Source organism: Culex pipiens, chromosome 1, assembly GCF_016801865.2.
Source record: "Culex pipiens pallens isolate TS chromosome 1, TS_CPP_V2, whole genome shotgun sequence".
NCBI classification, from domain to species: Eukaryota; Metazoa; Arthropoda; class Insecta; order Diptera; family Culicidae; genus Culex; species Culex pipiens.
The window spans coordinates 68752547-68776706 of NC_068937.1; the positions used below are offsets into that span (position 1 = coordinate 68752547).

The window sequence follows — 24160 nt, forward strand, 5'->3', positions numbered from 1 at the left end:
AGTAGCAGCCGTCTTATCATCTTCGATCTTCCTGATCGATACCAGGTCGGACCAGTCTATTGTACCGGCCACAACCAAGGAAAAACAAGGCAGTTCAACCCAGTGGCAGTTGCACGCTGCTAACGGAACGGTCATTCGGACTTTTGGACAACGCTTCGTCACAACCGACTTGGGTCTGCGCTGTAGATTCAGTTGGAATTTTGTGATCGCTGATGTGAGTGCTCCCATAATCGGAGCTGACTTTCTGGCGCATTTTGGGATCGTCGTCGACCTAAAAAGGCGTCGACTAGTCGACTCGACCACCAAGCTTCACTCAATCGCTGGATTGGCAACGCCGACGGTGTACAACGTGACGACGGTGCTCGCTGATCATCCGTTCAAGGATCTGCTGGATGAATTCCGCGATGTGACACTTCAACATGATGTCACTTACCACATCCAGACTAAAGGTCCCCGCTGTCCTGCAAGAACCGTCGACTTCCTCCAATAAACTGCAGGCCGCCAAACAAGAATTCGAGACGATGCTTGAACTGGGAATATGCCGTCACTCGAGCAGCTCCTGGGCCAGCCCACTGCACTGCGTGTTGAAGAACCCGAGCATGCTCATTTGGTAATCGGGTAGCTAAAATGGTATCTGCACCTTACCTGTCATGAGTTCGATTCCAGTATTCCTCTAGTTTTCTTTACCTGATATTTTTTGGCTCTCCAAGCAAGACTTCGTTTTCCTGCCTGTTCGTTGGATTTAAATATAGCATCAAAATTCTACCCATTTCTCATTTCAATCCCATTAGCCAAATTGAATTCCCGCTGTAATCCTATAGAGAATTCTCATTGTTTTTTGTCCAATGAGATTTGTATTAACCCGGAAAGTTGTAATTTATCTGGTATTCATTTGCCCTTGGAATGGCACGTTTTGGTATTGCTTTGGTCTTTCCCATAAAGTTTTTTGGTATGATTTTATGGTATTATACCATCTAATACTGGGCAACCAAGGGCACATTTTGGTATTTGTGGTATTGCCAAGTAATACCAAAATATGGTATTCCCGTGTTATTTACCCCTTCTCGGAAAGAACGGAGCTTGGAGATTCGTCGGCGACTACCGACGTCTGAATGCCGTTACGGTGCCGGACCGATACCCAGTTCCACACATCCATGACCTTCTCAACGCGTTATACGGTAAGTCCATATTCACCACCTTGGATTTGGAGCGAGCCTACCACCAAATTCCCGTAGAACCATGCGACATCCCGAAGACTGCGGTGATCACGCCCTTCGGGCTGTTCGAATTTGCAAGAATGCAGTTCGGATTATGTAACGCGTCGCAGACGTATTAACGCTTCATGCACAAGATTTTTGGGGATCTTGATTTTGTGACGATATTTGCATCCCCTCAGCCAACGAAGATCAACATCGCGATCACATTCGGTGCGTCCTGGAACGTCTGCACTAAAATGGTCTGGTAATCAACCCTGCTAAATGCCGGTTCGCGCAACGTGAAGTTGGGTTTCTCGTGAATAAGGATGGGCTGCGACCTCTACCCGAACGAGTTCAAGCGCTTCAAGACTACAAGCTGCCAGGTACCGCAAGGAACTCCGTCGGTTTCTCGCTCTGATCAACGGCTACAAACGGTTTTTTCCTCACGCCACAGATGAACAAGCTGCCCTGCGAAACCTCATACCTGGAAACCGCAAGAACGACACAAGAAAACTCGAGTGGTGAGACGAAGCACGGGCTGCCTTCGACAACTGCAAGCAGAGTATCGCCAGCGCAGCCCTCCTTCACTACCCGGACCCAACAAAACGGCTGAGTTTGATGGTCGATGCGTCGAACACGTCGACCGGCGCCGTGCTGCAGCAGTTTGAATACGGCCGATGGGCTCCTCTTGGCTTCTTCTTGCAGAAGTTCTCTGAAGCGCAAACCAGATATTCAACCTTCGGAAGAGAACTAATCGCAATGAAGCTGGCTGTGCAGTACTTCAGGTACTTGGTCGAAGGGCGATCGTTCACCATATTCACCGATTATCGGCCGCTGACTGGCCTATGGAGGGCCTCGTGGCGCGGTGGTTAGCGGCTTCGGCTGCCGATCCCTAAGTTGCTATAGGCGCCTTATCCTCCTGGCCTTCTATCGGATGGGGAAGTAAAACGTCGGTCTATTTGCGTAAAAGAGGTTTTGGGTGACTCACCACACATAACCTTCGGACGCCTATAGAAATGAGAAGAAACTTGCAACAGAGACCACAAAAGACCCGGGGGTCGTTTAAGTGGATTGCTTTGCTTTTTTTTTTGTGGCCTCTGACTCAAGCACTAGGATCTACAAGCAACAACCACCTACCACACGAGGAACGATACCTCCGGTACATTTCTCAGTTCACTTCGGATGTCCAGCTCGGCAGCGGTAGCAAGAACAAAGTCGCAGACGCCCTGTCTCGTGTGGCAACCATCGCGTTTCTCAGTTCGGCGGAACGCGTGCGGCGGGAGGCCGCGAATCAAAGGCGCGCGGTGGCCGGTTCTTGACCGGAGGCCGCGGCGCAGGTTTGCTGCTGAAGAACGTGCAGAACGAGCGGTAAAGTGTTGATTGTTGGTCGTGCCCAGGAGGAGGAAGAGAAGATTGAACTGCAAAAGAAGTGCCTTGTGGCCGAAAAAAGAAGAAGAGGACGCTAAGTGTGAAGGTAGGCGAGGTTGGGGTCAATAAATGATTGTTAGTAGATAAAATGAAGTGTTTTCATGTAGAAAGAGTCTTTTTTGCAACATGGCGCCCAACGTTAATGACCCACTTCGAACAGTCAGAGGGAATTTTTGTATTCGTGGATTTCGTTAACTGTGCGATCTGCAGGTTTTAGACATGAAGCAACGTTAGTTCCAGATTTTTGTGAATGGCGTGAGCAGGAGGAGGGGCCGTGTCAAAACATTCTGTCATGATTCGATGACGTTCAAATCACCTTCTGGCAGGAGTGCTGCCGTGTAATTTTGCGTTTTGTGAAGAATACGGATGGTTTTGATCTGACGTGCATTGAAGGCTCGTGGTTCTTAGATTAGATTTTGGGCGTAGGCCCTTTTGATTTGTTCGATTCGACACGGTGGCCAGAGAAGTGTAGGTTGGAAGTTTTTTGCGAGCTCTCCTATCGGAGCACGCAAAAAACTTTTCTGTTAAAGGAGGATTGTGTAACGTTAGGAATATTTTGTGGTAATTTGAGCTTTTTTGAGTAAAATATTATTGTACGCACTTGAACATTATTAAAATAACGATAAATAACAAGCATATCCCATAAACGTGCATCTACTGCACGCCAACACGACCTCACCAATACCAGCAACCGACTTCCGGCAAGAACTTCGGCTGCAAATGAGCGGGAGAGCGAACAAGTTGGGGAGAGGAGAGCGTTTCTACGGATCGGAGGGATTCACATCTCTCAACGCTTCGGGGTTGCTCAGTTCCCGGCGGTCCAAGCAAGCGAACGGATCACATCTTTGCTGTTCTTCGAATTCTCGCGGCGTTCGAAGACCGAATTCTCGCGGCATTCGCGAACTCATCCGGATCTTACCGGTGGCCAACTACTGCCACGACTCTGGCCGGACATATCCCGGCGGACGACGGCAGACCGGAGCCGACCAATTCCAGCCAAAGCGGTACAGCGGAACGACTCTGGCCGGCGGAACACGTGCGGCGGGAGGCCACGTATCGAAGACGCGCGGTAGCTGGTTCTGGACCGGAGGCCGCGGCGCAGGTTTGCTGCTGAAGAACGTGCAGAACGAGCGGTGAAGTGTTGATTGTTGGTCGTGCCCAGGAGGAGGTAGAGAAGATTGAACTGCTAAAGAAGTGCTTTGTGTAGGAGAAAAGAAGAAGAGGACGCTAAGTGCGAAGGTCAAGGCCATGTAGGCAAGGTTGGGGTGAATAAAAAATTGTTGATCGAGAAAGATAAGTTGTTTTTATGTAGAAATAGTCTTTTTGCAACACATTCCGGAAACCATAACAACCGATCAAAGACGACAGTTCGAATCCGAACTGTTCCGGGAACTGAGCCAGCTCTTGGGAATTAAACGCATTCGGACAACAGCGTATCACCCTCAGGCGAACGGCATGGTCGAGCGCTTCCACATGACGATGAAAGCTGTTATCATGTGTGTGGACTCGAAACACTGGAGCGACAAACTTCCGTTGATTCTCTTGGGGCTTCGATCGTCCTTCCGAGAGGACATGAAATGCAAAAGCAAAGTAATCCACTTTAACGACCCCCGGGTCTTTTGTGGTCTCTGTTGCAAGTTTCTGCTCATTTCTAGGCGTCCGAAGGTTATGTGTGGTGAGTCACCCAAAACCTCTTTTACGCAAATGGACCGACGTTTTACTTCCCCATCCGATAGAAGACATGAAATGCACCTCTGCCGAAATGGTGTACGGTCAAACGCTGAAGCTGCCTGGTGAGTTTTTCAAAGCGCCGGTGCGAGGGGAAGTGGACCGCTCGGAGTTCGTCCGTTTGCTTAAGCGAACTCTCCAACAACTCGCACCTGTTGGCGGTAGCAACCACGCAAAGCCCAAGGTATTTGTGCCGAAGGACCTGACCACTTGTGACTTTGTGTTCGTTCGAGTTGACCACGTCAAGCGGCCGTTGCAGCAACCGTACGACGGACCTTACGAAGTTGTCAACCGAAGCAGCAAGTTCTTCGATGTCCGCATCGGTGGCAAGGAGAAGCGCATCGACAGGATCAAACCAGCATTCAACTCCAGACGAAGGCGCCAAAACTAAAGTTACACCTTCGGAATATCGTGTCCGATTCCTCGTGTAACTGGGGGGAGCCCTGTGGTAGTTCCCACGCGTCGTGTAGTGCCCACCTCATTGTTGCTACACCTTGGTAGCAAAAACCAACAAACGTCACTCTAGCATTTCCTGGCGCGCTATTCGGATCGTTGTAAAATAAACCAAGTTTAGTTAAGTTGATTCCGGTTGTTTTATTCGTCCGCCGTTCCGAGGTTCCCCACAGTACAATACCGCAAAAAGGGTTTTTTCGCCGTGCCGCCAAGAGCGCATCTTCTGGCAGCAATTTTTATTTCCGAACTTCGCCGCATAGGTGGCGCTGAAATCTAACTTTTTACACACAGAAAAAAAGTGATGGTAATATCAGATCTGGAAAGGGGTACATCTTTTATGAAAAAATGGTAATTTTATCTCTGAAAATGTGTAATTTAACCACTATTCTGGTGTAATATCGCATTTTCAGTCTACACAGTTGGGCAGCGCCATCCGAGAGAATAAAGAACACGATCTGGTAGTATATAGGTACTGTGAACGCACACAGAGGGTAAATCCCGAGATTGACGAGAGCGTTTTTCTCATGGGTTCATTTTCAAAACAGTTCATCAACCAAAAAAGTTCCGGTATCGGGACTCGAACCCAGGACCTTTGACATATCGAACCGCGCCTTTGCCGTATAGGCCACCAAAGTTCAATGACTATGAGATGCTCATTTACCGATATAAGCCACTCAGAGGGAAGATCTGTTCCAATGAACAAATGAACACAATTTCGTGGGGGTTCACCCGCGAGAGGTTTATTCTTCCATTTCATTTTGGTAGAACTATTATCTCGGCTTTCTACTGTGCCCGAGCATGGGTAAATAACAAGGGAAATGCAAAATAATACCATTCAATGGTATCAATACCAAATATTGGTTTTCGCAAGCCCTTGAAAAAATGTCTAAAGTGTAAGTAAATACTAATCTGTGGTATTATACCAAATTTTGGTATTGTTTTGTTATTGGGCAAATTTTAAGAAAATGTCGAATTTTGACATACTGTTACTTACTTACATACTTAAAAACACAAATCTACTCCAAATTAAAGCCAACTACTTCATTTTGGTCTAAAAAAGTCATTTAATGATCTTTATAAATTAGGGAATACACATTGGTATTGTAAAGGTATTTTAAATAAAAATATTTTAAAATGAAGTTGATTCATAAAATAGTAGTTTATGCAACAAGTTGCAAAAAGAGGATTTTTTCAGCACGAGTCGTACATTTATCCAACGAGGTTCACCGAGTTGGATAAATACGACGAGTGCTGAAAAAATTAAGTTTTGCAACGAGTTCCATACAACATTTTTTGTAATTCCGAAAAACACCAATTTAGTGAAATTTCAAGTCAAATTTTCAAGTATTTTGTCGATAAATCGTTTAAATCAAAAAAATGTTGAAAAGTGTTACTTTTCGAAACAAGTGCTGAAAAGTTCAACTTTTCAGCACCCATTTCAGTGCTGAAAAGTAGAACTTTTCAGCATTTATTTTGAAAAGTGTTGCTATTCGATTCTGTTGTTTTTGGTACAGAAAAGTAGGCTATTTCGTCGTTCAAAAATGACAGGAAAAGTAAGTTGTTTCGCGACGGAATTGCAAAAAAAACTATTTTAAATGATGTTTAACATTCTTAAAAGTATGCTGATACATTTGAAAATGATAAGACAAACATGTATATATTTAGACGATTAACTTTACGACAACAATAGGTTTTACGTGAAAAATTTAAGATTTCAGAATGGATTTTACTTAACATTGTGTGCCTTTTTCGTCATAACCGATAAACTCAAAAAAATAATGTCAATCTTTGATAATTTGATAAAATAACTCTTTCAATACCAAAATGTTGGTATGCATGTGGTATTCGAACTTCGTTCTAAAATCCTTTTAATATTGGATTTGTGTTGAATCCTATTCAGCTGGAATCATGCATCCACGAAAATCTCACAAAAAATGCCACGCTGCCTTTCTCGTTCTGGTTTAGTTTGTATCTCTTTCTTTGAATTTCCTGATAGGGTATTTTAACCATTAGTGGACCCCCTAGTAGAGCCGAAGCACATTTTTCACAAATTTTCAATATTTTAAGCCCTTTTTTATAACCCTTTGTATAAAACAATGAAATCTGAAGTCTTTTGAACAATTTTGACTATTTGTTTCATCAGTTATTTGTTTTTGAGCAGCAAAATAGCCATTTGAAAAAAAAGTTTTTTTGCCTTGTTATGGACCCCCTTTTCCTATAGTAGACCCGGGTCCATAATCCGATTGTGGACCCGGGTCCACTATAGGCAAACTGTTATTTTTATACCAAATTTAACCGATATTTGATGTTTTGATGCATGGTGTAGGTCTAATGATAGATATAATGAATAAAAGATGGATTTTGCTCACTTTTCATTATAAACAAATATGTTTTGTTAACAAATTTGGCTTTAAACAACAAAACACCTAACAGACATTTAAACACATTTATTTCCGAAAAAGATCAGAGAAAACGTTTCAAAAACCACTATAAACATAAAAATAACTAAAAAAAGTAATCTTGATGCAAATTTTTCCATATTAATTACATAAATGGTTGACCGAAACTATATAATAGATTTGTTTACAGTTGCTGATAAAACCACGCATATTTATTTAAAAAAATGTTTTGTTATTGATTTATTATTATAAAATATTATTTCAAACTGCAATTATGATGCTTCAGTTAAGTACAATTAACTATAGTTTTGATTAATTATAATTTTTTACGGCTTCAGCATTTTTGGTACTTTTAACATGAAAACAGCTCTATTTGTACTCATAATTGAAAAAATATGCGTTTAGGTTGATAACAACAAGCATTTATTGTATGTTTTAGAGAAACTTTTGCTTGAATACACAGTTTTCTTCATTTTTGAAGGTTAAATTAACAGGGGTCCACTTTTGGAAAAGTTTGGATTTCGTTGTCCTATATTGGACCCCCTAATTTTTGTTCGAAAATGGCAGTTCTTCGCTTTATTTTAGTAAAAATCCTTAAACTTACATTATTTCGACTTGCTGAAGTTAAATAATCAGTCAAAAAATGATTGGATGGTTAATTCAATCATAAAATATAAATGCAGTTTTGTTGTGAAAATGCTAGTGGCCATGGCTGATTTCAGATGTCGAACTCAAAACACTTTTTTTGGCTGAAAGGACACGTCAATAACAGCCAACATTGTTTTAAATGATGCTGAACATGCCAAATAAATTATTTCTAGACAACAACACGCTTGAAATTGTGATTTTTATTGAATTTTTCATTAAAAACCCTCCAGAGGGTCCACTATAGGAAAGGGGTCCACTAATGGATAACGTACCCTATTTTTGCCTGCAGCTAAAACATATTGATGCAGCAGCAGCCCGTTTTCAATAAGCGTTGATAGCTCAGTTGGTAATCGGGTAGCTAAAATGGTGTCTGCACCTTACCTGTCATGAGTTCGATTCCAGTATTCCTCTAGCTTTCTTTACCTGATATTTTTTGGCTCTCCAAGCAAGATTTCGATTTCCTGCCTGTTCGAAGGATTTAAATATAGCATCAAAATTCTGCCCATTTCTCATGCAATCCTATTAGCCGAATTGAATTCCCGTTGTAATCCTATAGAAAATTCTCACTGTCCAATGAGATTTGTATTTACCCGGAAAGTTGTTATTGTCTGGTATTCATTTGCCCTTGGAATGGCACGTTTTGGTATTGCTTTGGTCTTCCCCATACAGTTTTTTGGTATGATTTCATGGTATTATACCATCTATTACTGGGCAACCAAGGGCACATTTTGGTATTTGTTATTATGCCAAGTAATACCAAAATATGGTATTCCCGCGTTATTTACCCCTGCTCGGGTGGGTGTAAATTGAGGTAAAATTACATCATAAAAGAGGTAATTATAGGTCTCTTGCACAAAGTTGTGTAATTTATCATTCTGAACAACTTTGTAGAACATTGAAAAATTGTCAAATAACTATTTTCTACCTGACCCTGAATTCTGCATTGTTATAATAAATTTCTAAAACTTTGCTGAAGGCATCCAATCTAATTGAAAATTCCTTCTCAAGATTTTTGATTTTAAAATTTTTACATAAAATTCAGGACAATGCCCAAAATTGCATGCATGTAGGGGCAATCCAAAGATGCAAAAAAACAACTTTGGTCTTAGTGTATAGGCTCCCAAACATGTTTACCTAAATATATTTCATTTCGCGCCAACTGGCACACCACTCGAAATGCACAATGTGGTAGGCAAATTATGCATCTGCAATCTAAAAAAATCGTTATCTTCAGAGATTTCGATTTGCCCAATATTCCAAAAAATATTCTTATATAAAATCGTCTGGGGAACACGATGGTGAAGTTTAATTCGAAATTTAAGCGCATGTAGAGCATTTGTCCCTATTTTGGGCCCACTAATTTTTTGGAAAACAAACACAAATGGTTTTTATGTGTTGTTTTTTCTGGGCTTAGGTGATTTTTACAATATCTCAGAATTATTATAATAAAAATCGTTTTGTCTTTGAACAATTATTACAAAGACAAACGGGATGGACAAGCGTAATGTTTGGAGTGATATTCATTGTTAGGTACTCAAATTTCATTGGGTACTACTTTTATGAGCTTTTTAACTATTTGTAAGATTTGTAACAAATTATGACATTTTTTTTTATTTGTTTTTGATTTGCAAAATTTTCAGAAAAATCCTTAAAAGGAAAATATTATCCGATTTGTACAAAAACACATCGACACTAAGGACATAGTTGATTTTATCTCCGCTTATCAAAACTCTTTGGACTCGTTTTATACGGTTTGTATTGGTTTGACAGTTCGTAGAAGCCCCCTTGGTTTGCACCCCGTGTTTACACCGCGTGTAAACTTTGAGTGCGCCGTTCGGGTAGAACTCGAAATTTGGTAGCCTGGTGTGTCTTCACTGAAAACTTGTAATGCGTGTAAACGTACAGTGCGTTTCGGGAAGACTGGCAAAAAGAAATAGGGATTTTGAAAATATTCATTTCCAACAGTTATTTTCAAAGCTATGAGAAAAAGTCAAACCAAACTAGGATCTGTATAAAATATTTTGGAGAGCTTCACCTTTTCAACACCTTTTCAAATGCAATCAAGAAAATTAAATTCCATCAAGTTTTACGAGAATGCGAGCAATTTAAAGATTTTTTATTGTTTTTTGGAAGGGGGGGGGGGGGGCATGGAATGGAAAACGTGTTTTAAAATGCATTTTACACTAGTTCAGTTGTTTTGCAATCATTAGTTTTCAAAAAATGTAAGATTTGAAATGTAAGAATCTCTGCGATTTTTTTTGCGATAATAAACATCAAAAAGTTTCAAATATTCAAAAGATTTTTAAATCAACCCAAACATGCTGAAAATGATTCTAAACGCAGGGGAATGCATTTTAAATTGATTTCAGCTGATTGCAGTTCAATTTCTATGGAAATTTTGAAGTTTTTTAAAACATATTTTTTTGCCCTCTGATTTTTCGGGGCAACTTTGAAGGGGGGAGGGAGACAAAAACTTTAAATAAAATTTGTACGAGCCTAATCGAAAATTCAACAAAATTCAAATTATTGTTTAATAAATTCAAACAAGCTCAAAATGATTCTAAATAAAACGCAGAGGAATGCATTTTAAATTTCACTTAAATTCTCATTAGAATTTTAAAGCATTTTTTTTAAATTGCCTTTGATTTTTCGAGCCACTTTGTAGGGTGGGGAGGGTTGTATTAACAAAAGCTTTGATAAAAATATTTTATTCTTTATAGCTTTATTACTCTAATTTCAACATTTTGTCTGCCTGAATCAGATGGTAGTTAATCAGATTCGTTATCAAATTGTCATGAATTGAATCCCGAGGTGAAAGGTTTCAAAGTGCAATAAGGTTTGAGAGTCATTTTGAGTTTTAAATTAATATGAAATACTTATATTGTTTGCAGTTTTCTATCTAAGTCAAGTCAAAAATGATGATGAAAATGTTGGCGATATTTACTTGTTTCACTCACATTAATTTGAAAGATTTTTGAACAAAATATTTGTGTCGTAAAATGGGGAACGAAATATGAATTAGCAAAAATATCACGAAAAAGAATAAAATAAACTGTGGTCTCTTTGTATTAATTTAAAAATAACATTCATTTTGAAAAACTATAACTCACTTTACGAATAGTCAACGGGCCATTTTATATGATTTTTCAAAATGGGTCCGCGGGCCACAAAAAATCACCTCGCGGGCCACGTTTGGCCCGCGGGCCATACTTTGGTCACCCCTACGTTTATACGCTCTTCACTCGCACGGTGTTGTACCCGAGGTTTGCACCCCGTGTTTACACTGCGTGTGAACCTTGAGTGCGCCGTTCGGGTAGAACTCGAACATCCCGAGCAGGGGTAAATAACACGGGAATACCAAATTTTGGTATTACTTGGGCAAATAACAGCGACCAAAATGTGTCCTTGGTTGCCCAGTAATAGATGGTAAAATACCATGAAATCATACCAAAATCTTGTATGTGTAAGGGCACAACAATACCAAACCATGTTATTCCAAGGGTAAAATAATACCTCAAAATAGAACCATTTCAATACCAAGTTGAGGTCTTCTGGATTTTTGAACATTGCTTGAATACCAAAACTTGGTATTACCATGGTTTTATTTTTATGTATTCCCGCGCTCTTGGAAAATCATATTTTGGCATTTCTGTGGTCTTTCACATACATGATTTTGGTATGATTTCATGATATTTTACCATCTATTACTGGGCAACCAAGAGCACATTATGGTCGCTGGTATTTGAACAAGTAATACCAAAATTTGGTATTTTCATACCATTTTTAGTGCAGCAGTTGCAGTTAGTGAAAAAACGGAAATTATTCATATGCAACAGCCAAATCTACTCACCTGATGATTCCATGTTGTTATTAGTGATAATCTTCACCACACCGAATGCATTTGTCATTGATGAACGGCCTGTGCTTGAAGTTCTTGAAGCTTCTGAAAAATAACAAGATTGAAAAATAAGTATTATTAAAATGAAACTGAATTGAAATTCACCAAAATGCATTAATCTGTCGATTGACTCGTTTTTCAAAGTATTTGGTTATCCCGACTTAGAGATGTTTCAACGTTTTTGAAAAAAATATTAGTGGGTATATCACACTAATTTTTAAAATCATCTTTAACATTTTTGGGTTTCAAGTCGTTTTAGCGCAAAATTAATTAACTCGTAATTTTTTTTAACAAATTTCCCATAGTTTCAGAGAAAATTGATGAAACCTTTCAATATTCAAATAATACCAAAATGTGCCATCCTGACTTAGAATATTTTCCACAATTTCAAGTCATTTCTATAGGGGGTATATCAAAAATGTTTAAAATAAAGTTTGAAATTTCCGGTTTTGAATGAAAGCATTCGCTTTGAGACATCATTTTAGCGCAAAATTAATTATTATGTCAAAATTGGTCAAAATTTTCCCATAGTTTCAGAGGAATTTGATAAAACACTTAAATACCAAAATAATACCAAAATGTGCCATCCTGACTTAGAAAATTTTCCACAATTTCAAGTCATTTCTCTAGGGGGTATATCAAAAATGTTTAAAATCAAGTTTGAAATTTCCGGTTTTCAATGAAAGCATTCGCTTTGAGACATCATTTTAGCGCAAAATTAATTATTTTGTCAAAATTGGTCAAAATTTTCCCCTAGTTGCAGAGGAATTTGATAAAATACTGTACACGGAGAGACCGGCCAGGGCAAATCTAAGAAAATCTTGGTTAATTTAACTAAAAGTATGGGTTAATTTTTTACACAGCTTTTTTTCAACAATCGATTGTTGATTTTGCTAACCCAAAATTGCTGACCACCAGTAACTAAAAGTAACTAAAAAAATAGTTGGAATTGCCATTTTTGTTGGTTAAATGGCCGAAAAAAATTCTAGCAGTCGACTGCTAGAATATTTTTTTCAGAAAATTAACTAATTTTTTTTTGTTTTAAGCTTAAATATTGTGGAATATTCTGTAAAAAACAGGCTGGACCATACTTTTCAACTATTTTTCAACAATTTTTTTCGTTGTATTAACTGAAATATTTTTGCATGCTGCAAATTATTAGTGAATTATAACAAAACATTTCTTAATTAAACATAATTTATGTAAGTGTCGATATATATTTTCTTTAATTATCTAACGATACAGGCCGGGCTGAATTTCTAGCTATATTTTTAACTAATGTCTTACTTAAATACAGAAAAACATTCGTACATGTAGTCAATAATTAGCTATTGTTAGCAATATTTTTATTGAATTTGCAGTAAATTTTATAATAATGCCTCACAAATTAATGCTGGGTGTTTTTATATTCACATTTATTCTGCCTAAAATTTTAACTTTTTGTACTAATTTGTTTTTTTTTTGGCATGAAGTTATTTAATTACTGTTAAAAAGCATAAAAACATTTTTTTTTATTAACTGTTATTATAAAACATGTAAAGTATGATTAAACTTTGAAAATATTACGTTGCATAAATCTAAAATAATAATAATAAAACATATTACAAATTTTGTTGAACATATTTATAAAAGATGTTTAATCTCTCGTGAATTCCTTAAAAATATAAACCGAGTAAAATTTTCACCAAGTTCGTTATTATGTTGTATGAAATTAAGTGTTGCATTCACTTACCATCACTGTGCAATCATCCGATAAGTCATCATCATCTACAACGGTCTCAGGTTTAGTTATTTTTCTTGTGGTTGGACACAGAATTTACACCAAAACGAACTTTTTGCTGCAAATAGACATATAAAATTTATTAGTAATTTAATACAAAATTCTTAATTTTGTCTATAAACTGAAAAAAGGATCGTAAATAAATGTAATTATAATGAGGAAAGAAGAAATATCAATAATGCTACTTACCAAGCTTGCATTAATTTGGCAACACACTTTCATTGTATTTGATTCAATTTATTCAACGTACTCCGATTTCTGAAAACAATATTTTGAGTTTTACTTACCAGTTTATTTAGCAGTCTTCTATTAACAGCATTTTTAAAATATTTTTATCTTCTTTTGTATATCTTTTATAAATTTTATTTTTTAGACATTTCCCATCATCTAATTAAAAATATTATGTGTACTCATTTCCATGTATTTTATGGTTGATGATTCTGAAAAAATGGTTCATTAAAATTGTATCCATCGTAAAATCACAACAGATAAATTGTTTTGTAAAAATAAATCCATACTTACTTAGATTAACCAACATTTTGTTAAATTTGCCCGTGCAAGTATTGTCGTGCAAGAGTTCGCCCGCTTTTCCTTCCACTGCCCTTCCCTTTCCTTAAAACATTGTCATGAAGTCCCCTCGCATCAGAGGTCCTCATTGCGAATGTCCTCGTCTTGTTCTTCATAGTTTATCACCTGCAAAGAAATCATCAACAAACTTACTCACCAATTGCACCTCCACAGTTGCAACAGTGTTCACTTCGATTTGCACTTCAACATTAGCCAAATAGTGTGATTTTCACCTTTCACATTCTCTCACTTCACAATTAACAACACAAACTCAACAAATCGACCGCTCTTGTTCGAATCCTGACTTCAAATGACAAACGTAAACAAACCCAAGTTCATCTTTTAAATATTCAACCAATTGATATTTACATTTAACCAAAAAAAATCTTGATTTTTCTAAAACCAAAGCTAACAGTCGAGCACGTTCATTCGAGTTCGGGAAATCTGTTAGCTTTTTGCCTTTAGCATTTTCAACAAAAAGGTTATTAAATTATTACTGAATTTTGGTTGATTCAACTGAAAATTACCCGTAACAAGTACGTTTTTGTTGAAATTTACGAAAGTAAAATCAACAATTTTAATTGTTAAAATTTCTGGGCACAGTCTCTCCGTGTAATACCAAAAGAATACCAAAATGTGGTGTTCGATCATTGACAAATTCTGCAATTTTGCAATATCAAAACAATACCTTAAATTGGTATGATACCACATTTTGCTCTTGCATAATCCTTAAGAAAAATTTTAAAGGGTCCAGGAATACCAAAATTTGGTATTGATACCAGAGAAAGGTATTATTACGCATTTCCCTTGTTATTTACCCATGCTCGGGATGGCAGCCTGGTGTGTCTTCAATGAAAACTTGAAATGCGTGTGAACGTACAGTGCGTTTCGGGAAGACTGGCAAAAAGATAAATTTTGAAAATATTTATTTCCAACAGTTATTTACAAAGCTATGAGAAAAAGTCAAACCAAACTAGGATCTGTATAAAATATTTTGGAGAGCTTCAAAACACCATTTCAAATGCAACCAAGAAAATTGGATTCCATCAAGTTTTACGAGAATGCGAGCAATTTAAAGAACTTACCCGTTTTACTCCACTTCCCTTTGTCGTAAAGGGCTCATATTTGGTATGAGTACATCTCCCAAACGCTGAAAGTTTCATACAGAGCTTCATTGGAGCCCCTCGATACGATTGGTGAAAAACTCGCTCTTTACTATTTTTTTACATGTTCTTATTTACTTAATATCATTTCTTTTACAGGTGTGGTTTCAAAATCGACGAGCTAAGTGGAGGAAAAAAGAACACACAAAAAAAGGCCCAGGAAGACCCGCTCACAATGCTCATCCTCAATCCTGCTCAGGGGAACCTATCCCACCAAACGAACTGAGGGCAAGAGAGAAGTAAGATAGTGTATTTTTTATATTAATGTTTTCAAATGTCATTTAGACCGTTGCAAATGTTTTTTGAAGTTTATGTCCCTCGGCTCTGACCAAAGTCGAGGATGGGGCAAAAAAAATATAAAAATTGAAATTACAAACAAAGATTTCAACATTTGGATGTAAAAAGTAAAAGGGGGGGGGGGCACGCGTACCTGGTGCGCTATGCTGATTGGTATGTTTGTGAGGGGGGGGGGGAGGGGGGCGACATAAACTTTGAAAAATATCTGCAACGGCCTTAAATCATTGAGGCCGTTGCAAATATTTTTCAAAGTTTATGTCTCCCATAAACCCCTCCAACTTTTTCACAGGTTCTTAAATAAGCTTTCTGGAAAGTTAAGGAAAGTTAGATAGTTTGAAGGTAGCATAGGCCACTCTTTTACTGCCTTATAAAAACAATCAAAATTCATTAAATTTGAAATAAATGGATGATTTCACCCCTGATAGCTTCAAAAATAACGTTTAATGCGTTTGATGCTTATTTGTAAAAATAGTGTCTTATTTCAACATATTTACACTATTTTAAAAATCAACTTAATCCACCTATGTGGTTGGTGCCTTCCTCACTCTTTACAAACAGTGGGTGACATGATGGACACACACATTTGGACACAAATTTCATTTTTTTTTAATCCGGAATAAAAAAGTACACAAATTTCACTCGAGAACGGGTTGCCACTTTGCCACATTTTCTATGTTTTGGACTTTTTGGAAAGGTATTTCGATTACCTTACCAACGATGGGTCGGATAATGGATCCGGACATCGTTTATATACAGTTAAGTGAGATCCGGCTGCAGAAAGGTACATACATATCACTTTAGTTAAGAGAAGAGAAAGAGATGCCAATGTTTTGAACTCGTTGGAAAGGTCTTTCTATTACCTAACCATCCGGATCCGGACATAGTTTACATAAATTTAAGTGAGATCCGGATATTTGTGAAAACACATTTTTAAACATAACTTTTGAAGTGTTTATCAAAATTTTAAATAATTCAATGGCGACGTATGGGACCCTAAACCGAGTCGAATGCGACCAGTTTGAACAAAATCGGTTTAGCCACTGCTAAGTGAACTGAGTTACAATTTTGGTCACACACATACACACAGACATTTGTTCAGTTTTCGATTCTGAGTCGATAGGTATACAAGGTATACAAAAAAGTTCATTTTCCGAGCAGGATTATAGCCTTATATTACCTCAGGTGAGGAAGGCAAAAATGTTTGTTTTTTTTTATATAAAAGTGTTCAAACTACATGAAAACTATGTTGGATAGGGCCCTTAAGTCATTTCTTATCACCTTTCAACGTTGTATTAGACGAAATGGGTTGTTTTCTAAGGTGGCACATTCTTCCCCGCAGGGTGGTCCATTCTGCTCCGCATCCTGGAAAAGTTCTCGAAAAAATACATCTTGTAAAGTGCATCAAAAATAGTATCAAGTTATATTTTTCATCAACCAAGCATACAACATTGAAGGGAAAATCCCAAAGCATATAATATGTCTACTACACTGAATTCATAAATTTGTATGTTTTCTGTGGTTGTTGGTGAGTTTTACTTGGGCGGTTCATTCTGACACCCCCCCCTGCCCCTAATCGTTTCTTTCTGGTTTTTTAATGCTGACGAAGGCCGATCGGGGCGTTGAATTTCTCAGCGGGAAGGGACATCAATTTTCAAAAATGTTTGCATCGTGTTTAAGTTAAACAAAAATTTACCTAATATTTTACTCATTTAACAGAGCTCGTCGAAGAAAAAAGCTGACAAAGGCTCTCGAACGACAAGCAAGAAAGCTACGGGCAAAAGGAATAGCAGTTGATCTCGAAGTTCTCAAGGCAGAGTACCTATCACAGCATCACAACAATTCCAGTTCAGAAAGTGATGTAGAAGGAGGTGATGACGATGATGACGAGGATCCAATTGATGTTGTTGGAGGAGCTGAATCTAATGAAATACCAGAAGACTGTTTAATGGAAAGGCGTGTCAGTATCGACGATACCATGGAAGAAAGTACTGATGCACATAAGAATAGTATGAGGCCAAACCCGTTTAGCATAGAATCATTACTTTACAACAATACGTGAAATACACTATCCATGGAGAACAGTTTCTTATAAACACGTTAGTTCAGACGCTACCATTATGTACAATAACACATTATAAGTTAAATATTTTAGTTTATTTTCGTTTCATGCCGTATTGAATAATTAATCTCTGAAATGATATCACTTCTTTATATTTGAGTTGAGAATTCCATTTTCCGTACCTGAACTTGTCTCACAAAAAATTTAAGTTATGGAAAATATTTAGCGTGAGTCATTGGTGATACTATTCCGATCATTCCGAACATTCCATGTCAACTGATAGCGTTGGCGGTCGGACTCAGACTAAATAATGCACGCGTTTATTTAACCAAACTTTTTTAAAAACCGGGGTGATTTTGATAGTGATTACGTCAAATTCACTTTTGGTTACATCGAATGTCTAATTTGAAAAATTCGTAATATAGAAAAGAATAAATTAAAATACAAATTTAATCTTGAACTTGAGAATTTTAATAAATTTGAAGATATTCTTGAATTCTGTTTCAATAACAATTTGAACTATTTTAAGAGTAAAATTGTTCAAAAAATCTGATAATGCAGTCTGTTTTCCAATCCGAACTCATTTTAAAAATTATAAAATAATGCTATTTATTTAATTATAGTTTACTAACTTTTTAAACTATTCAAAATTTGTCGAAAACTGCAGCATGCTCCATAAGGTACTTTGAACACTTATCTACCAAGGTCAACATGGTTTCATATAGTTGCAAAAAGGCGCATTTGAACAAGAAAATCCAAAAGCAATAAAATTTGAGTTTCAGTAAATAAATGAAGATGCTAGTGAAGATGCATTCAATTTGAATATCAAATTGAGTGAATATTAAAGAAATCAGGAATTTTGTTCTAAACGACTTAACGGTGCACATCAACCAGAGCTTTTGCACCCAGATTTTTGTTACAGACATTTTAGTATCTTCGAAACTACCCGTAGTTTTGAAGATACTAGAATGTCTGTAACAAAAATCTGGGTGCAAAAGGTCTGGTTGATGTGCACCGTTAAATTTAAAAATTGTGGGAAATATTTCTTTGCATTATTTTTTCAATAAAAACTTTTAAACTACCTACATTTAATATAAGTTAACATTTTCGAAATAATGTTTTAAAATTCAAATAAATACCAAGCGAAACAATATTATTGGGCCAAAGTAAAATTGTAAACAAAGAGAAAACTAGTATCTTGCTAACGTCAGTGGAGGAGTGAGGAAATTTTTTTTTATTTGTTTTCATTTCATTTAAAAATATTCTGAATAGTTGTACATACTATAAAACTGGATGACATTGATAGCCGGGGTGACTATGAAATGTTTTTGATTTTATTGTTAAATAAAAAAAAAGAATTAACTACAAACGGAATGGTACACGGAAAGAAGGTTTATCGTGAATCTTACTAAAATTTAGTTAAAAATCCTAAAAAAATTGGTTGTTTTTTCAACCACCATTTTTTTTAGTTAGAAATCCTAAAAAAAATCCTGGATCTGACAGCTGGAACCAGGTCCAAAAAATAGTAAATCTAGCTAAAATATTAGCAAATTTTACTAATTTGTAAGCTGGAAAAATGCTGTCAGTCTCAAAAGCTGTATGTTTTCAGAAAGTCTGTTAGCTATTTTAGCTGGATTTTTAGGTATTCTAGTAAGCTTTATGGTTAGCCCAGCGGGTTTTTAGGCTATTTCAACTAGTTTTTTTAAGGAATAATTTTCAAAATTTTCCATTGATGGCAGTAAATCCAGATATTTTAACAAATCCTAGTTTAGCTAACTTTGCCACTATTCTGGTAGGTGTTTTGGTTAGCATAGCTACTTTTTCTGCTATTTCTAAGTTTTTTTTTTTAAAAGCCTCCGTTGCTGCCTGTAAAGTTCGCATTATTCACCCAGCCTTTTGGCTGATTTAGCTCGTTTCTTTTTTGATCTTGCCACGTTTCTCGGTACATCCAGCTAATTTTTCGATTGTTTTAACTAGTAATTTTGAAATCTATTTAAAAAAAACCGTTGCTGCCTTTGTTATAATTGACCATCCTTATAATCTATTGAGTTATATTGAGTATATATTCTATGGACAAATTTAATTAAAAAAAAACAAAAATACAAAAATACAAAAATACTTTAAATACTTTAAATACTTTAAATACTTTAAATACTTTAAATACTTTAAATACTTTAAATACTTTAAATACTTTAAATACTTTAAATACTTTAAATACTTTAAATACTTTAAATACTTTAAATACTTTAAATACTTTAAATACTTTAAATACTTTAAATACTTTAAATACTTTAAATACTTTAAATACTTTAAATACTTTAAATACTTTAAATACTTTAAATACTTTAAATACTTTAAATACTTTAAATACTTTAAATACTTTAAATACTTTAAATACTTTAAATACTTTAAATACTTTAAATACTTTAAATACTTTAAATACTTTAAAAACTTTAAATACTTTAAATACTTTAAATACTTTAAATACTTTAAATACTTGAAATACTTTAAATACTTTAAATACTTTAAATACTTTAAATACTTTAAATACTTTAAATACTTTAAATACTTTAAATACTTTAAATACTTTAAATACTTTAAATACTTTAAATACTTTAAATACTTTAAATACTTTAAATACTTTAAATACTTTAAATACTTTAAATACTTTAAATACTTTAAATACTTTCAATACTTTAAATACCTTAAATACTTTAAATACTTTAAATACTTTAAATACTTTAAATACTTTAAATACTTTAAATACTTTAAATACTTTAAATACTTTAAATACTTTAAATACTTTAAATACTTTAAATACTTTAAATACTTGAAATACTTTAAATACTTTAAATACTTTAAATACTTTAAATACTTTAAATACTTTAAATACTTTAAATACTTTAAATACTTTAAATACTTTAAATACTTTAAATACTTTAAATACTTTAAATACTTTAAATACTTTAAATACTTTAAATACTTTAAATACTTTAAATACTTTAAATACTTTAAATACTTTAAATACTTTAAATACTTTAAATACTTTAAATACTTTAAATGCTTTAAATACTTTAAATACTTTAAATACTTTAAATACTTTAAATACTTTAAATACTTTAAATACTTTAAATACTTTAAATACTTTAAATACTTTAAATACTTTAAATACTTTAAATACTTTAAATACTTTAAATACTTTAAATACTTTAAATACTTTAAAATACTTTAAATACTTTAAATACTTTAAATACTTTAAATACTTTAAATACTTTAAATACTTTAAATACTTTAAATACTTTAAATACTTTAAATACTTTAAATACTTTAAATACTTTAAATACTTTAAATACTTTAAATACTTTAAATACTTTAAATACTTCAAATACTTTAAATACTTTAAATACTTTAAATACTTTAAATACTTTAAATACTTAAAACACTATTAAATACTTTAAATACTTTAAATACTTTAAATACTTTAAATACTTTAAATACTTTAAATACTATAAATACTTTAAATACTTTAAATACTTTAAATACTTTAAATACTTTAAATACTTTAAATACTTTAAATACTTTAAATACTTAAATACTTTAAATACTTTAAATACTTTAAATACTTTAAATACTTTAAATACTTTAAATACTTTAAATACTTTAAATACTTTAAATACTTTAAATACTTAAAATACTTTAAATACTTTAAATACTTTAAATACTTTAAATACTTTAAATACTTTAAATACTTTAAATACTTTAAATACTTTAAATACTTTAAATACTTTAAATACTTTAAATACTTTAAATACTTTAAATACTTTAAATACTTTAAATACTTTAAATACTTTAAATACTTTAAATACTTTAAATACTTTAAATACTTTAAATACTTTAAATACTTTAAATACTTTAAATACTTTAAATACTTTAAATACTTTAAATACTTTAAATACTTTAAATACTTTAAATACTTTAAATACTTTAAATACTTTAAATACTTTAAATACTTTAAATACTTTAAATACTTTAAATACTTTAAATACTTTAAATACTTTAAATACTTTAAATACTTTAAATACTTTAAATACTTTAAATACTTTAAATACTTTAAATACTTTAAATACTTTAAATACTTTAAATACTTTAAATACTTTAAATACTTTAAATACTTTAAATACTTTAAATACTTTAAATACTTTAAATACTTTAAATACTTTAAATACTTTAAATACTTTAAATACTTTAAATACTTTAAATACTTTAAATACTTTAAATACTTTAAATACTTTAAATACTTTAAATACTTTAAATACTTTAAATACTTCAAATACTTTAAATACTTTAAATACTTTAAATACTTTAAATACTTTAAATACTTTAAATACTTAAATACTTTAAATACTTTAAATACTTTAAATACTTTAAATACTTTAAATACTTTAAATACTTTAAATACTTTAAATACTTTAAATACTTTAAATACTTTAAATACTTTAAATACTTTAAATACTTTAAATACTTTAAATACTTTAAATACTTTAAATACTTTAAATACTTTAAATAATTTAAATACTTTAAATACTTTAAATACTTTAAATACTTTAAATACTTTAAATACTTTAAATACTTTAAATACTTTAAATACTTTAAATACTTTAAATACTTTAAATACTTTAAATACTTTAAATACTTTAAATACTTTAAATACTTTAAATACTTTAAATACTTTAAATACTTTAAATACTTTCAATACTTTAAATACTTTAAATACCATAAATACTTTAAATACTTTAAATACTTTAAATACTTTAAATACTTTAAATACTTTAAATACTTTAAATACTTTAAATACTTTAAATACTTTAAATACTTAAATACTTTAAATACTTTAAATACTTTAAATACTTTAAATACTTTAAATACTTTAAATACTTTAAATACTTTAAATACTTTAAATACTTTAAATACTTTAAATACTTTAAATACTTTAAATACTTTAAATACTTTAAATACTTTAAATACTTTAAATACTTTAAATACTTTAAATACTTTAAATACCATAAATACTTTAAATACTTTAAATACTTTAAATACTTTAAATACTATAAATACTTTAAATACTATAAATACTTTAAATACTATAAATACTTTAAATACTTTAAATACTTTAAATACTTTAAATACTTTAAATACTTTAAATACTTTAAATACTTTAAATACTTTAAATACTTTAAATACTTTAAATACTTTAAATACTTTAAATACTTTAAATACTTTAGATACTTTAAATACTTTAAATACTTTAAATACTTTAAATACTTTAAATACTTTAAATACTTTAAATACTTTAAATACTTTAAATACTTTAAATACTTTAAATACTTTAAATACTTTAAATACTTTAAATACTTTAAATACTTTAAATACTTTAAATACTTTAAATACTTTAAATACTTTAAATACTTTAAATACTTTAAATACTTTAAATACTTTAAATACTTTAAATACTTTAAATACTTTAAATACTTTAAATACTTTAAATACTTTAAATACTTTAAATACTTTAAATACTTTAAATACTTTAAATACTTTAAATACTTTAAATACTTTAAATACTTTAAATACTTTAAATACTTTAAATACTTTAAATATTTTAAATACTTTAAATACTTTAAATACTTTAAATACTTTAAATACTTTATATACTTTAAATACTTTAGATACTTTAAGGGTGCACAGCAACGATGGAAGTTGTTGTCTTCTTATTCCAAAATGTTCAAACTTACGGACCCAATCCTGCAATAACGAGAATGTATAATAAATCAAACTTTGTTGTAAATTACTTTGTGGACAGTACTTTAGGGGATGAATAAAAAAATATTTCGATAGTACCCGTAGTTTCGAAGATACTAAAATGTCTGTAACAAAAATCTGAGTGCAAAAGCTCTGGTTGATGTGCACCGTTAAATACTTCAAATATTTTAAATACTTTAAATATTTTAAATACTTTAAATACTTTAAATACTTTAAATACTTTAAATACTTTAAATACTTTAAATACTTTAAATACTTTAAATACTTTAAATACTTTAAATACTTTAAATACTTTAAATACTTTAAATACTTTAAATACTTTAAATACTTTAAATACTTTAAATACTTTAAATACTTTAAATACTTTAAATACTTTAAATACTTTAAATACTTTTAATACTTTAAATACTTTTAAATAATTTAAATACTTTAAATACTTTAAATACTTTAAATACTTTAAGAGCGAGTCCACGAGCAAAGCATACCCATCTCGCATCGACCTCACCAATCTGCCTGAAATTTTCAGGGGTTGTTTGTACATATAAAACTAGCATCTGGCCAAAATATGAGCACTCTAGGTCAACGGGAAGTGGGGCAAATCGGGACACAAAGTTTGAAGGTTCAAAAACGTCAAAAATCTTAAAAGGCTATAACTTAGGCAAAATTCAATTTATTTTCAAAATTCAAAATGCATCTGAAAGGGCTTAAAAAATGCCACAAAATGCAG

The 24160-nt window shown here is 32.8% G+C and overlaps 2 protein-coding genes across 3 annotated transcripts in view; both read left to right on the top strand.

Annotated features, from left to right (window-relative positions):
- LOC120428032 (homeobox protein unc-4-like) overlaps window positions 1-17757 on the top strand; it is a 51527-nt gene extending 33770 nt beyond the window's left edge. For both annotated transcript variants that reach the window (XM_052709753.1, XM_052709754.1), the window contains exons 2-3: window positions 15360-15499; window positions 17274-17757. In XM_052709753.1, the coding sequence (XP_052565713.1) occupies window positions 15360-15499; window positions 17274-17616 (483 nt within the window). In that variant the 3' untranslated portion in view covers window positions 17617-17757. The remainder of the gene's footprint in view (window positions 1-15359; window positions 15500-17273) is intronic.
- Window positions 1-24160, top strand: part of LOC128093327 (uncharacterized) — a 481727-nt gene that overhangs the window by 305326 nt on the left and 152241 nt on the right. The gene's annotated exons all lie outside the window — the stretch shown is intronic.